The 15,862-nt window shown below is 43.9% G+C and overlaps 1 protein-coding gene across 4 annotated transcripts in view; it reads left to right on the forward strand.

Annotated features, from left to right (window-relative positions):
• LOC149352634 (guanine nucleotide exchange factor VAV2-like) overlaps positions 1-15,862 on the forward strand; it is a 197,644-nt gene that overhangs the window by 135,958 nt on the left and 45,824 nt on the right. For 3 of the 4 annotated variants that reach the window (XM_089581833.1, XM_089581830.1, XM_089581831.1), the window contains exons 8-16: positions 2,237-2,440; positions 2,808-2,903; positions 3,429-3,500; positions 3,738-3,830; positions 4,652-4,746; positions 7,307-7,355; positions 7,553-7,573; positions 8,532-8,618; positions 9,444-9,547. In XM_089581833.1, coding sequence (XP_089437959.1) covers positions 2,237-2,440; positions 2,808-2,903; positions 3,429-3,500; positions 3,738-3,830; positions 4,652-4,746; positions 7,307-7,355; positions 7,553-7,573; positions 8,532-8,618; positions 9,444-9,547 — 821 coding nt within the window. The remainder of the gene's footprint in view (positions 1-2,236; positions 2,441-2,807; positions 2,904-3,428; positions 3,501-3,737; positions 3,831-4,651; positions 4,747-7,306; positions 7,356-7,552; positions 7,574-8,531; positions 8,619-9,443; positions 9,548-15,862) is intronic. The other variant, XM_089581832.1, reaches the window with a different exon arrangement.

A 15,862-nucleotide genomic window follows, 5' to 3' on the forward strand; every position in this document is an offset into this window, starting at 1 on the left:
ATGGTATTAAGGTATTTTAATACATTAGTATTGCAAACTGTGCTTTCATTGAGTATTTTTATTCAGCACGCACGCACACACGTGCGCGCAAACAGAGAGAGAGAGACAGGTACAGGCACAGACACAGCAGACAGACACAGCAGACAGACACAGCAGACAGACACAGCAGACAGACACAGCAGACACAGACACAGCAGGCACAGACACAGCAGGCACAGACACAGCAGGCACAGACACAGCAGGCACAGACACAGCAGACACAGACACAGCAGACACAGACACAGCAGACACAGACACAGCAGACACAGACAGACACAGCAGACACAGACAGGCACAGCAGACACAGACAGGCACAGCAGACACAGACAGGCACAGCAGACACAGACAGGCACAGCAGACACAGACAGGCACAGCAGACACAGACAGGCACAGCAGACACAGACAGGCACAGCAGACACAGGCACAGGCACAGACACAGACACAGGCACAGACACACAGACACAGACACAGACACACAGGCACAGACACACAGACACAGACACACAGGCACAGACACACAGGCACAGACGCACAGACACACAGGCACAGACACACAGGCACAGACACAGACACACAGGCACAGACACACAGGCACAGACACAGACACACAGGCACAGACACAGACACACAGACACAGACACACAGGCACAGACAGACACAGTAATTTGCGAAACATGATGCCAAAACACTTTGACCTGGTACCAGTGCATTCAGAAAGAGGATGAGAAATCTTTGGGCCTTTTTCACGACAGAACAGAGTTCACTTGCAAACACATTGTCAAAAAAGAGAAAAAGAATAGAAAAAGCACATGGCCAAATGTTGTATGATTGGTGCTGATCATTATTAGTAGGGGATATGTGCTATGCAAGTGGTGCGGTGACTATTTCAGTGAAACCAGAAACTAATGCCAACAGTCACTTGAGTTGCAATAATAATGAGACCACAATCTGAGCTGTGTGTATCATGTGCCTAAACAATAGTGATTTTTAATTTGGTGTACAGGCGAGCCTTCTCAAGCCTGTTTCACATGCCAGCGAAAATGCAAGCGAATCCTGTCGCTGCGGCGGAAAAACCTGTTTTGAGTCGTCGCTGCGACGAGCGGCGAGGTTTCAACAAGTTGGAAATTTTCGCTGCGACGCGCCGCTCAATCGCTCAGTCGCTTGCATGTGAACCGGCCTTCAGGTGCACGCTACCTGTGGCTTTAACATAGAACTGACACTCATGCTTTGAGGTATACTGAGGCAGACGGTGTCATGAAAGCATTGAGTGTCCGCATCAACTGCTTACTAAGCTATGCGTTACAGTGCTGTGATTGGCATGGAAACCACCAGTGCAGGTGGTGGTGTTCTGTATGGCACTACTAGCAGGCTACTATAGCTTCGAGCAGACTAGCAATGCTGAAGGGAAGGCAAAGAAAAGAAGATTACGAAATGGTAGCTTTGACTAGACATGGTGTGGAAGCTCCTTTAAGCAGAGCAGTGAAAGCAGCTTGTATGGCTGGAGAATTAAATTTGTAAGAACCATGACTTGTGAAAGTGTGTTGTTTCACCCTTTATGAATTTCTTGATTGTGTTTCAAGGCACCGATCTTACCCTTTCATTATTCAATCCTTGTATGTATGCATCTACAAGGCCATCCTTGAAAAAGCATAAATTTTCGGAAATGATCTTTAGGACCCATAGAGATTCCATGGAACTGCTGGTATATGCAGTCTAAGTTTTGTGCTATTTTTTTGTGTTATTGAAGTTAATTTTTAGGTTTGTAATAAAAGTAATTACTCGCTTATTAATAAGGGAGTTATTACTCATTGACATCCACCCGAGTGCAGCCATACGGCTACAGAGGAAAGTTATACAGCTTTCTCAGAAACTTCGTAGTTAAAGAAAAATTCGTCCTGGTTCAGGGTTTGAACCCGGGATCGCTTCACCAGAGCAGTCGCTCTACCAACTGAGCTTACCAGGATGGCAAGCTTATGGTAGGGCACTCGGGTGGATTTCAATGAGTATTTACTCCCTTATTACAAATCTACTGCACTTTGGAAGATTTCCTTAAACATTTGACCAATTTTTAGTTTAAGCATTTGCTGATGTGTGCTTTGTCAGTGCATTTAGCTCTTCTGACAGTGGAAGCAACCAAATATAGCAGATTTAGCACTAGACTAACACTCCTTTGAACACATTTTTGTGGTCTTTGCAGGAACTTGCAGACACTCATACAGGCTTTCATGCAGACCTACATAAAGCCTGCATCTCATCTCAGCATCTGAAAATCAGTGATTGCTTTCTTCGTTGGAAGGATAAATTTATTGTCTATGGTGACTACTGCTCAAATCTACCGAAGGCACAAGAGCAAATTGATGAGCTTTGTTCGAAAAAGCAGCTGGTCAACCAGTCTGTTTTGGTGAGCTACTTTAAATATGACAGCATTTGCTTATGAGTGTGTAATCAGTAATCTATTCCATCCCCGAAATCATGGCAATTAAGCATTGACATTGACAAGAATAATGAGTATATTGGACTTTGTGGAAGAAGCTGCATTATGAAATTGCAATCGTGAAATGTATTTGGGTTCATAATAAGGGTGCTACAAAGTTGAAATTGGCTAGCAAGTGTCTGTGCTACTGCCCTAACTATTTTAGCTCAATGAAAACAGAGTGCATGAAAATAAGAAAAAGTTTGCAATGTTTCATTTCCTGGTTGGCAAGAGGTGAAACGTTTGTTTTGTGGGGCCGTTTTGAGCATGCTTGCTTATTTGTATTCCATTTCAGAACTGCCAGCAAAAAGCAAATGACGGAAAGTTTAAACTGCGTGACTTACTTTCTGTTCCCATGCAAAGGGTTTTAAAATATCACTTGCTGCTCAAGGTGAGTTGCAGCAACAATATGGCTGTTTTAAATGCATCACTAGATAATAAACATGCTACTGCATTACAACATTGGCTATGGTTGCATATTTTGTGCATTTATATGCATTAATTCCTTCCAATCTATGAACTTTTAAATGATGGCACTATTGGCTAGGTTTCATGCTAAAAAGTAACAGTATTTTCACATGCTAAATCTGCATGCCTATTGAATTTACACCTGTGCTATGAAGCACACTGCAGTGTACAGCTTCCAGTTTCTGCCACCTTCAATTTTGTAACATGTGGCGAAATCGTGGCACTTTTTCCATTTTGTCTCCAATGATAAGCGGTCTCCGAGACCAGCAATTGAGCCCACTACCTCATGCTTAGAAGTAGAACAGTAATTGTTGATGGCTTAATTAGCCACAATGGTGGGTCAAGTTGCATGTTTCTTCTTTTCGTCTTTTCCAGACTATATTAGAGGTAGGATGTGTTGAGAAACCTTATCATAATATATTCTAAACATGCTTTTTTTAAATTTCAGGAGCTAATGAAGAACACGGCTGAGACCCATGAAGACTATCATGGTTTAGAGAAGGCTTTGCAAGCTATGCTTGTAAGAGTCCTTCTAGGAATTTTTGCCTTTGCAACCTTAGCTTAACAGAGTGCTGTTAATGCATGCAAATAAAATTTTTAGGCTCATTTTAACTGAGTGCACAGGAAAAATTTGTTTGCATGTGGTAAATCTTTATATGTAGATTATAGCTTTGCTGTCTTCTGTAGCCAGCAGAGGACCCCTGACTGAGGTTGTGAGTACTTAGTCTAAACTGTGGTTGTACTCTTTTCATTACAGGATTTGGCTCATTACATTAATGAGGTGAAAAGGGACAATGAGACCCTGCAAATTATTGCCGACATCCAAGCTAGCATTACTGATGTTGACTTGGTAAGCTCTCTTGCGAAATTTTGAACCTTTTTGCGTAAGCTTGGGCAGATTGGCTCAAAATTATTTGAACACCACAAAGACTTGGACATAAAAAAAAGTCGTGTAGGCAGGGTGCTGAAAGTGCCCTGTCTACCCACCTTTTTTTCACATCCATGTCTTTGCGCTGTTTTGATAATGTTGGAATTCCTTGTTGCAACTTTAGTTAGCCTCTATCTCCTAATAAAGAATTAGCAGCACTTTGGATAACAACGTGCAGAAACTATGGATCTTCATTTTTATTTTTCTCTTTGAATAACAGTTCAAGCAAAGTTGCCCGCTGTACAGCCTTCACAACATTACGAAAATGTAACGTGACAGCCAGGGGCAGAAAGAAAAAAAAAAGTTATAGGGCTTTTTTGTTTTTGTTAGTGTTTACTCGGCAAGTTTTTTTAGTTATGTGGACACCTTGCTATAAATGAGAAAAGAAACTTTCATTTTTTATTAAGCATTAACATGCCAATAAAAGCTATTAGTAACAGACATTAGTTGTTGCTTTCTCCATTGTTAAAGAGGGGGAAGAAGCTGCATTGCATTCCTGTGAGAAGCTCCAAATACAATTACTGACAAATTTAGACTGACACCTGAGATGGCACAGCACTTGGACATACAGATTTTGTTACGTGGCCTGCATGTTACGGGCCATTTCTTAGTCTAAAAAATTTACCTGTTTATAGTATCTTGGATGTGTGAACCTTTTCTGCATTATTTTTTTTATATATATTTAGTGTAATTTGTCGAGTTATATGATGCACACTGTACCCTGAAACTGATTTTGTGTTCAGCCCCAAAATATGGAGTTGAAAGACTACGGAAGGCTATTGAAGGATGGAGAACTGAAAATTAAGTCACATGATGATAACAACAAGATTAAAAATAGGTAAGTAACAACTAATACTGAAGTGTTTCTGTTATAACGCATAAGAATTTGATCTGGAAAACCTAACCGATGCATGCAGTGCTACTTCTGGTTTTATGCCCCCCCCCCCCTCCCTTTTTTTTTAGCTAAAACTTTTTTATCCTGCATCAGCAGTATGTGCTGCCATGATAGTTTGCAAACTTGGTGGAGTGAAGAGTTTTCACGTTGAAGCAGTTTGCTAAAATTATCGACACAACTGCTGTTCAGTTCTTGAACATCATCTTAATTGAAAGTCATTGTATATATAAATATTCTGCTGGCCCTATAACTCTTCACTTTATTTCAAAGTAAGATTTTGTAGGGTGGTACCTAATGGAGAGCTGTGTGAATATATTTGTCGTAATCTGCAGCAAAGAAGAGTGACTGTTTCTGATATTAGCTTTACTGAGTTTAAGTGCACACAAATTATGAAGAAAAAATTGTGCTTTAATTTATTGAATTGTTCTTCTTTTGTTTGTTTACACACAGAGGAAAAAATTAAGCCATAATACAGCATTTATGATTTCTTTGTGAAGATTTAAGATGTCAATGGAGTTTTTCGGTGAAGTACAAATGCAATTTTAAATGGGAAAAGTGTTCCTCAATCTTACCACCAATGTACTATTGGGGACAGAAGTCTCCTGAACACATTAGCCCCAGCCAAAGACTATAACTTATTAATCGGTAGCCCTAGACTTGGTTGAGAAGATAAAAGCTGGACTGGCCAGCTTTAATGTGTGGTAGTGAAACCAGATAACTGCTTAAAAACCTGACGCCCATGCTCCTAAAAACTTTTTTTTTTTCTCGCGTCCTGGAGACTTTTGTTCCCAACAGTACGTAAGCTTCATGAGCTGACAGTTCTGGTTCATTTTTTTTTTCTGTGTGTATGCAGGTCTTTATAGTACAGCAAATGATGATTGAATTGAAGTGTTGAGCCAAAAAACGACCTATCTACTTTGATTGGGTTTATACTTGAGTGGCGGACACCTTATTTGGGTACATTTTCGGTTTAACCAAACTTTGAAGCATTAGTGCTTGCAAATTAGTGTGCTAACTCTGGTTTGTGGTAGTGTTTGTGTCTTCTGGTTACGGCACTGTCACACTAGGACAGTGCTATTCTGGCACTGTTGACACTGAAAATCAGCCAACTTGTCAGTGGATTGTGTTGCCAGGCTGACTTATCACGCTCAGTTGATAACATCCACACAGCCAACAGCCTGATGTAGTCATAGTGTGACAGGCTTTCAGCTTGGTTACGCCTGCAGATCAGTATGCCAGTCATCTGTGGATGTCTTCAGGGGATCGGCTGCCCAGTGAAAACTGCGCCTAGCACAAACCCAATTCTATATCTTGCTGACTCAGAATACATTTATGGCTCTAAAAAAAATGCACAGTTGCTGCAGTGATGTCGGTGCAATGAGACATAGGCGCCGACATCACTATGACATGGTCTGGGCAGGCCGCAAACTGTTGTCCTAGTGTGACAGTGCTTTTAAGCTTACAGTTCACATACCAAAAGGTATATGTAGTTGTTTCTTTTATAGGGTGTACTAAACCCACCTTGAACAAAGCTTACTGGCAAGTACTAGTAGAAAGCCTGTCAAGTGCATGTGCTGTGGAGGTGACAACAAGTAACAGTATTCAGATTCTAGCTTTTGGCTCACCCCCAGCATGAATATTGGTTTTGGTCATTGCACTGTTTTATTTTTGGTGTGGTGCGCTAATGTTTGGTGAAGTTATACGTTCTTAGTTTGATGTTTCTTGCTACCAGAAATTATGATATGCTTCACTGATGCCCTTGAATTGAGTCAGTTAGGGGATTTTAACGTTCCAAAGCGACTCGGGCTGTGAAGGATGCTGTAAGGGGAAGACTGGATAATTTTGACCACCTGGGGTTCTTTAACTAGCACTAACATCGCACAGTACACGGGCCTCTAGAATTTCACCTCCATCGAAATGTGACCTCCACGGCCGGGATCGATCTCGCGTCTTTTGAGTCAGCAACCAAGCATCATAACCATTTGAGCCACTGTGGCAGCTTGCACATCTCATTATTGCCCACATGACAAAAGTAAATAGTTCTCTTGCTACTAATTTTGTACAGGACTCCTATTGTACATATCTAAAAGTAGCTCTCTGGATGCCATCTTTATGGGACTTTTCATAAGAAATTATGAGAGTTTAAGCATGTAATCTCCTCTTTCATAGTTATGTGTGAAGTTTGGTAAAAGAATTTTAGCACCACTGGGAAAGTTGCTTTGTTTGTGTGCATGTGCCTTTTCTCAAGAAGTATTCAGATATGTGGTACAGTGGGTCATGATGATAAGATGTCACATTTGATCTTTTTTTTTTTCACTGCTAAGCCAGCTTGAATAATGCTTGAAAGTGCATGCAGTTAACATTCTTTTTTTCACTTGAAAAGAAACCTTGTAAAAAGTGCATCTCTCGTACTGTCATTTTCAATTGTCAAGTAAGTTAGTTCGGCACATTCTAATCTTAAAAGTGTAGCACTGTGCTTATTGTCTTTATTTTTTTTTTCTAGATATATTTTCATATTTGACCGAATGATGCTAATGTGCAAGTCTACGAAGGTAAGGCGTTAAGTTTACTTTTCAAGCAGTTGGAACTAGTTTCAAACAACGTGGACAGTGCTGTCTTGTTAAATTTTTCTTTTATTCATAAAACTGAAATTTGTATCCACCATCATCACTGCTATCACTCTCTTGTCATAATGAGTGACATGCAAATATTTGCCTTATTATTTTTTTTTCTTTGGCTGGCATTTCAGATCATGGATAAACTTTTTGGGGTAACTGCTGTTCTTAATATTGATGTCGTGTTGGTGTAGAATGCTTCGTTGTTTAGCCATGTTGTGTCTGCATTTTTTTTTATTCACTTGCATGCTGCTTTAGAACACCTGCACTTGAGAAGCATTTATCAAGTATTTTGATACAGGCTTTGTTAATCTGCATGTTTGCTTCCTAATTTCTAATTCATTTTTTTAGTGCACATTGGATGAGAGCTGAGGTGCTAAGTGAAGTGAATCGCACCAGGAGTGAATAAAAACAGTTTTGCTGGATTAGGCCCTTTTCAGTTAAAAAAAGCAGCTGTTTTACTGTGTAATTAAATACAGTGATGTAATGTTCTCCAGATTTGTCTTCAGATGTGCTTCAAGTGACACCCCTCCTTTCTTCAGTGATCTGCTATATTGCACCATCCAATAAATGAAAAGGGCCAGGCTAACCGAGCTTGAAATTAACAGAACTGTCATTTAGTCCTCCCATAGTGAACTGGCAGCTGCACTGAATGAAAACCTCTCATAGTGGAATTCTGGGGCAAGTTGTAGAGTTGGTGAAACTGCTGACAGGAACAGAAGAGCAGCCACTCGTCGTGGGGACCAGAGGCAGAATAGAGGGTTTATTTGCTAAGTCACAAAATTGATACTATACAAGAATATGGAATAAGCTAGGCTTAGGTGACATAGGAAACAACTCAAATATTTGCTTGTTCTTTTCTGTTTTGCATGATAAAGGATAAAAAAAGTAAAGGTACTAAATAACGTTTCATGTTTACATTTTTTAGAAATATAGTACATAGCGGAAAACTACTGTGCCCTTGCAAGGCCTTTTACGTTTTGCATTGTGAATGGTCTGCTGTTGTGATTGTAGGCCGTATGTGCGGATCGGTGTGTCTAATGCCATAGTGTTTTGCATGATGTTTCTGTGTGGTTTCTTTCTTGCTCATACACCTTTTTGTGCTCTTCCTAGGGAGAGCAATACATTTACAAGTCCTCTCTGGCTCTTTGTGACTACAGACTTGAGAATGCACCAGCCAATGCTAGGATGGCTACTAGAGTAAGCATGCAGCCTCTGTTTTATTTTTTCATGGAAAGGAGCACCATCCTCCAGTTCTAAGTTACAACGGTGGCTGTACCGCACCTCCCTCAAGAGCGCCCCCACACACTGACCTTATGGCATAGGCCCATCTGGATAACCTTATTCTCATTGACCAGCAGTTAAATGCAGTAATTGGTCATAACATTATATGACTATGACTGCGGCACCCTTTAGCCCTGACAGTTTCATATGCAGCTCTTGTTGTGAGAGAATTATTCTGCCCAATCATTTCACTTGCAGCATAGCCCTGCGATGTGCAGACTGGGCTATTGCCATTTTAATAAAGCATTAAATGATTTTTCAGTGATCGCCATTTAGGTAGCCCAAAGCTGCAGATGCTTTTGCAGTCAGCGAGCACTTGGTTGGTGGCAACATGAGAGCCCCTAGCACATGTGATTTGAACACAGCTTTTTTCAGAATATTGCATCTGGCTACCTTGCTGACAGTGTGTTTCTAGGAGATTCCATTAGAATGTCTTTCATGTGATAAGGGCACCTGTTGATTGAACGGGGTACCCTATATAATTTGCTATGAGGATAAGTTCCAAAACCTTGCCATTGTCATTCTAATTCTTCCCTATGCTATGCATTAGTAATGGAGACAGTTTATCTGTTTCTTAAATTTGTCTGCTCTGTGGCACTGATTACATTACTGTTTGGTTCTGTAAAGAAGCTGAAATGTGTCCTATCCATCATTTACGAAAGTTGTTTTCAACATTGGACTCCTCTGTAGCGTGTCCTGTGCCTTAACATCTCAGAGACATGTTTATTTTATTCTTTGCAGTATTACTGGTACTTGGTGCATGTTGAGAACAGGACAGCGTACACAATGTATGCTAAGACTGAAGAGATGAAGAAAAAGTGGATTGAAGCCATTGAAAAGGCAATGTTAGTCATTCTTTTTCCTGCTTCATTTTCTTTTGTGTCTTGGGATGTTGTACATTGAGCAATGCGTGCAGTTGCGTCACATTTGAACTCACTTTGTGCTCATAAAATGAGACCTATCTGCCCCGGGTGCTCAGTGACTATAGCAGTGATAGCATGTGAGGTTAACATCTTCAAGCAACACATGGGCTATGAGGGACGCCTTAGTGGAGGGATTTGGACTAATTTATAACACCTAGGGTTCTTTCACAAATGCTAACACTGCACAGCACACCGACTTTTTTATGTTTCACCTCCATTGAAATGTGGGCGCCATGTCTGGTATCGGATCCCAGGTACTTGAGATCAACAGCTGAACATGGAAGCCACTGAGCCTCCATTGCGGGTTCAGTGGCTACAGTGTTTGCCTGCTGAGACTATGGTCATAGGATTGAACCCCAGCCATAGCAGCTGTATTTTGGTGGTGGCAAATTGCAAAAACACTCATGTGCTGTGTAATGCCGTGTGCACTTTAAAGACCCCAGGTGGTTGAGATCAATTCAGAGCCCTCCAGTGCACTGTCTTGTATTGTTCATTTTTCAGTGACATGCGGGAGATTGAATACTTTTAAAAACAACGAATGAGGATTTATTTACCACTAGACCAAGAAAGGAAACACTGGACAGAGAGCGTCGAAACGAGAGGCTCGCTTCTCCAGGATCACTAAGTGTCTATCACCGACCTTGACGAAACAATTGTCCCCTCCGCGTGCCTGCCCTCACGCACAAAAAAAAACGTCGCACACCGACACCACTTTCTCTCGGGGGTAGTAATGGGCACTTATCAACTTTTCTTGGAACGGGCCAAGGCGTCCTTGCCTCGAACAAAGTGGGTGGCTCATAGTGTTGTGCCGTGAAGCCATCTTGAGGGGTGTCACTGGCACGAAATCTTTAGCAGGTATAGCCCACATGCAGCTTTGGGGTTTTAACACTAGCATCTGATACCATACCCCTAGAGCATAGTCTTGTGATATGCTGTGAACACGCCTGAAATGCTACAAACCAGGGTTTCATCTGGAATGTTCATTGCTCGGTGATGTGAATCGTTATTGTAGCAGCTTTTAAAAATTTTTCTAGCCTCAACCACTGGCTCATTTGCGGTGAAACTGTGCACAGAGCTTGCATATTGCTGCAACTTTTGTTATTAACTAATTAAGTTATTAACTTTGTCTTGTAGTCAGTTATTAGACAATGGTACTAATTAGAATTAGATAGAATGGTACTAACTAAAATTAGCAATGGTTCGGCCCCACGGGATGCAAGCCCGGAATCATCTACGAGACTGAGGGACCGAAGGCCACCTACTTTAGTTTTCTGCTGAAAGGCGGTGGTGGCACCATGTGTTGCCTACAGGGGTGCAGACAATTCCAGGCTTGCATCATGTGTGGTGAAACCAGCTAAGTACCAATGTCAAACTTACTACAAGACGAAGTTCATAACTTTTCACAATATTGCCACGCGCCTAACGCGCCGCGCGGCCTCCCGAAGCGGTCACCAGCGTAGACATAAATCCTGGCCTTCCACCCACTGAAAAGAGGCAACTCCAGGACCTCTTGCGGGAGTTTGGTGCGTGTTTCACGTCGTCGTCCAAAGTGCGCCAAACGTCGATAGTTAAACACCGCATTATCACGCATGAAGGAGCCCGACCCATCCATCAGCAGCCCTATCGTGTGTCCCCTCGTGAGCGAGATGCTATTCAAACACAGGTCGAAGAGATGCTCACAGACGGCGTCATCCAACCGTCAAGCAGTCCGTGGTCGTCTCCTGTCGTCCTCGTGAAAAAGAAAGACGGGACACTACGGTTCTGCGTCGACTACAGGAAGCTGAACAGTGTGACCAAGAAAGACGTGTACCCGCTCCCGCGTATCGACGTCTCACTCGACCGACTTCGTCAAGCCAAGTACTTCTCTTCGGTCGACCTCAGAAGTGGTTATTGGCAGATAGAAGTTGATGAGAGAGACCGTGAGAAAACCGCCTTCATTACACCGGACGGGCTGTATGAATTTCGCGTCCTCCCATTCGGGCTCTGCTGTGCTCCTGCCACGTTCCAAAGAATGATGGACACCGTTCTCACCGGTTTGAAGTGGCAGACCTGTCTTGTTTATCTTGACGATGTCATCATTTTTTCCGCAACGTTCACGGAACATCTGCACCGCCTCAGGACTGTCCTCAAAGCTGTTCGATCCGCCAACCTCTCCCTCAAACCAGAAAAATGCCACTTTGGGTTCACCGAATTGAAGTTCCTCGGGCACGTCATTAGTGCTGACGGAATCCGCGCTGACCCAGAGAAGCTTGCTGCCGTTGCTGCCTTTCCGGTCCCCTCCCACAAAAAAGCTGTCCGACGTTTTCTGGGCCTGTGCTCCTATTATCGCCGCTTCATTAGAAACTTCGCCCAGCTCGCCAGCCCTCTGACGCTCCTAACCCGTGATGACACGTCATTTTCCTGGGGCAACGAACAACAGACTGCCTTCGACGAGTTACGACGCCTACTCCAATCACCGCCCATCCTGGCACATTTCGACGAAGATGCCGACACGGAGGTGCACACGGATGTGAGCAACGTCGGTCTTGGCGCCGTTCTAGTTCAGCGGCAAAACGGTGTCGACAAAGTAATTGCCTACGCCAGCCGCGCACTGTCGCGTGCTGAGTTGAACTACTCTACCACGGAAAAAGAATGTTTAGCGGTAGTCTGGGCCGCCGCCAAGTTCCGCCCATACCTCTATGGCAGACCGTTTCGTATCGTCACCGACCACCACTCGCTGTGCTGGCTGAAAAATTTAAAGGACCCTTGCGGCCGCCTAGCACGTTGGGCATTACGCCTGCAGGAATTCGATTTCACCGTCACCTACAAGTCAGGCCGGAAACACACCGACGCTGATACCTTGTCACGTGCTCCCGTCGAACCTCCTCCGCAAGACACCACCGACGATGATAGCTTCCTTGGAGCGGTCAGCACATCTGAGCTCGTTTCCAGACAGCGTGCCGACGCCGAGCTCCGTCTGCTCATCGAACATCTCGAAGGTGGGTGCCCTGAAATACCACGAAACCTAGCTCGTGGACTATCGTCGTTCTGCCTGCGGAGAGGGGTGCTTTATAAAAAGAACTCTACTTCAAGTCCGACAACTTACCTGCTCGTCATACCGTCTGATCTGCGGGATGAAGTCCTCCTTGCCTGCCATGATGAACCGACTTCCGGCCACCTTGGAGTTACCTGCACCTTATCCCGAATCCGGCAGAACTATTACTGGCCCAACCTAACTTCAAGTGTCAAGCATTATGTCCGGACATGCCGGCAATGCCAGCGGCGAAAAAAACCCGCGCTCAAGCCTCCTGGGCTGCTTCAGTGCATCGAGCCGCCACAAATACCATTCGACAAAGTCGGCATGGACCTTCTGGGGCCATTTCCTCTCTCGTCTTCCGGCCACAAGTGGATCGTAGTCGCCACAGACTACTTGACCCGCTACGCTGAAACGAAGGCCCTTGCGCGAGGTACTGCCGCCGAAGTTGCCCACTTCTTTATGCACGACATCGTGCTTAGACACGGCGCCCCATCGGCCATCATTACTGACCGAGGCAAGGCGTTTACAGCCCGAGTCCTACGTGACATCTTAGCGCTTAGCCATACTGCTCATCAACCAACAACAGCGTATCATCCCCAAACAAATGGTCTAACGGAACGGCTCAACAAAACATTGGCGGACATGATCTCGATGTACGTCGACGTTGAACACAAAACCTGGGATGAGGTCTTGCCGTACGTCACCTTCGCATATAATACCGCGACGCAGGAAACCACCCAGTTCACCCGTTCCGTCTCGTGTACGGCAGAGAGGTCCGCATGATGCTAGACGCCATGCTGCCGTACGGCGACGCAGAGCTTCCCCCTGAAGCTGGCCACTTCGTGGAGCAAGCAGAGCAGGCCCGTCAGCTGGCCCGCTTGCACATCAAGGACCAGCAATGCGCCGATGCCCGACACTATAACCTTCGGCACAGGGATGTGCACTACGAGCCGGGCGACCACGTGTGGGTGTGGACACCAGTGCGCCGCAAGGGATTGTGCGAAAAGCTTTTAAACAGGTATTTTGGCCCGTACAAGGTCCTGCGCCGCCTGAACAGCGTCAACTACGAAGTTGTCCCCCATGGAACTGTGGTCGTCGGCCCTCAGCGTCAACGGCCTGAAATCGTGCATGTAGTGCGCTTAAAGCCGTACTTTTCGCGTGACTGAGCGCTGTGTTCACGCTGTTTCGTACCTTTTCCCCTTACCCCACGTGTGAACTTGACTCCCCTGCATGTCATCTAGCGCGCACTGTATAGTTCACCTCACCCCAAGTCCTCCCCTCACTGTACATATCCCATTCCACATCGAGACGATGTTTGCTTTCGCGGGGGGGAATAATGCCACGCGCCTAACGCGCCGCGCGGCCTCCGCGCTGAGTCGAAGACGACTACGAAGCGGCGGTGGGCTCTCGTGGCGCGCTGTTCTGTTCTGTGTCGTGGAAGCTGGCTCGATAATTAAAAAGAAGGCTCCCGGTCTTGGGTTCTCCCCGACGTCTACCTTCACGGCTCCTCTGGTCGTGACAATATGCAAGCTCTCCATGCTCGGTTTCATCTCAAATGAGCCAGCATTCAAGTGGGAAAATTTTAATTTAGAAGTCACTGTAATATAGCTGCACGTCACAGTACATTACCATTGAAGCTTATAAATGCAAAACCTTTCTGTGCCGAGGTGTCGACAGGTCTTATGTTTTACGCTAACATCAGTTTTGTGTCATGAATTAGAAGGTTTATCCAGTTACCTTTTCTGACCCTCCAGGTACCACTGTGACTAGCACTTCAGTGCTCTAAACAACACAATGATCTTCTCTTGTGATTTCTCAGTCTAAGGTTCTGTACATTTCATCCTCTTAAAGCAAATAGCTTGTTCCTCACAGTCATTTCAGCAGACGTGAAGGTATTGCAACATGACTGGCATTTTGTATATACCTGAATTTTGCTGATGGAAGTGAAAAGAGACAAGGAATTAAGTAGTGCTGGTCCTGTCCATTTTCCCCTTGTCGCTGGGCTTTTTTTTTTTTTTCTTATCAGAAAGCACCAGCTAGCTCGACTTTCCATTTTGCTGGGTTTTGCTGTAAGAGGTGTTCATGTAGTAAGCATTCCAGAGCATTTTGTCTCAATAACTGGTCATTGTTGTTAAATTTAGCTCATTTATTTTGTGGTGTTTTAACTTTTAAGTTAATCCTTGAACCTATAGTATTTTTTTTTTCATTCTGAAATGATCGGGTGTACATTAGTTTTTTTTTTTTCTTTATACATTGCCGTTTGTAAATTTTTCTGGCGTGGAAATTTTGTATATTAAAGCTGCACTGAAGAGGGATCTGAACTCATCTTTTTACTGCGGGAACTCGATCTACACGTTCTGAGCTTTCTTAGAAACTTCGAATTATTGTCCTGTGAGGCCGATTTCCATAATTTAAATTGGATTAAACGTCTCGGCTCCCGCCTTTTTTTGAACTCGCCGCAGACTGTAGGGAGGGGTCAAGCAACCTTTCAGCCAGTCCCATGGCAGCTTGCCGCTCTGCCATCGGGAGAGTGATAAAGCAAAGTGTCCACGCGTATTTTTATTTCTGTGGGCCTTATAGCCTCTGACTGGATTTATTTACACATGGAAAGCTTAAAAACAAAATAAAAGTGAAAGTGAAGCCGCCACGCGACTGCCTGAAAGGCACTCTATGCGTTAGTTGACTTATCCTACCTTCAGCGGTGAGTTCAAAAGAAGGCTGGTGTCAAGACGTTTAATCCAATTTAAATTAGAGAAATTGGCCGCACAGGACAATGATTCCAAGTTTCTAAAAATGCCGGGTACGTGCAGGTCGAGTTCCCGTAGTAAAAAGTCGAGTTCAGATTCCTCTTCAGTGCACCTTTAAAGGAGTAGAGGCATCAAAATTTCAGCTGTCATCATTTTTGCTTGAAGTAATAGGAATGTCTTTGCTAACCATGGAACATAATTTATAATTTCTGAACACTCCTGATTTCTCTTGAAAGGCTGCTTTTTTTAGTAATCTTAGTGCCAGGTGCTGTGTACCCATTCTTAGTAAGGTACAAAATTAGATTATATTGAACAGAACATATTTAGAAGTTGTGGCACAAAAGGCATGTGACCACAACACAGAAAACAGTGACGCCCGTTTGAGTATTGCAGGTTCTACTCTCCAGGCTGTGATGCACACATTTTCTTCAGATGTTGCGAAAAGTGTTCTAGTGGTATAGGTGTCGGATCTTG

The sequence above is a fragment of the Amblyomma mixtum genome, chromosome 3 (genome assembly GCF_055824585.1).
Source record: "Amblyomma mixtum isolate Tamu chromosome 3, ASM5582458v1, whole genome shotgun sequence".
Lineage (NCBI taxonomy): Eukaryota > Metazoa > Arthropoda > Arachnida > Ixodida > Ixodidae > Amblyomma > Amblyomma mixtum.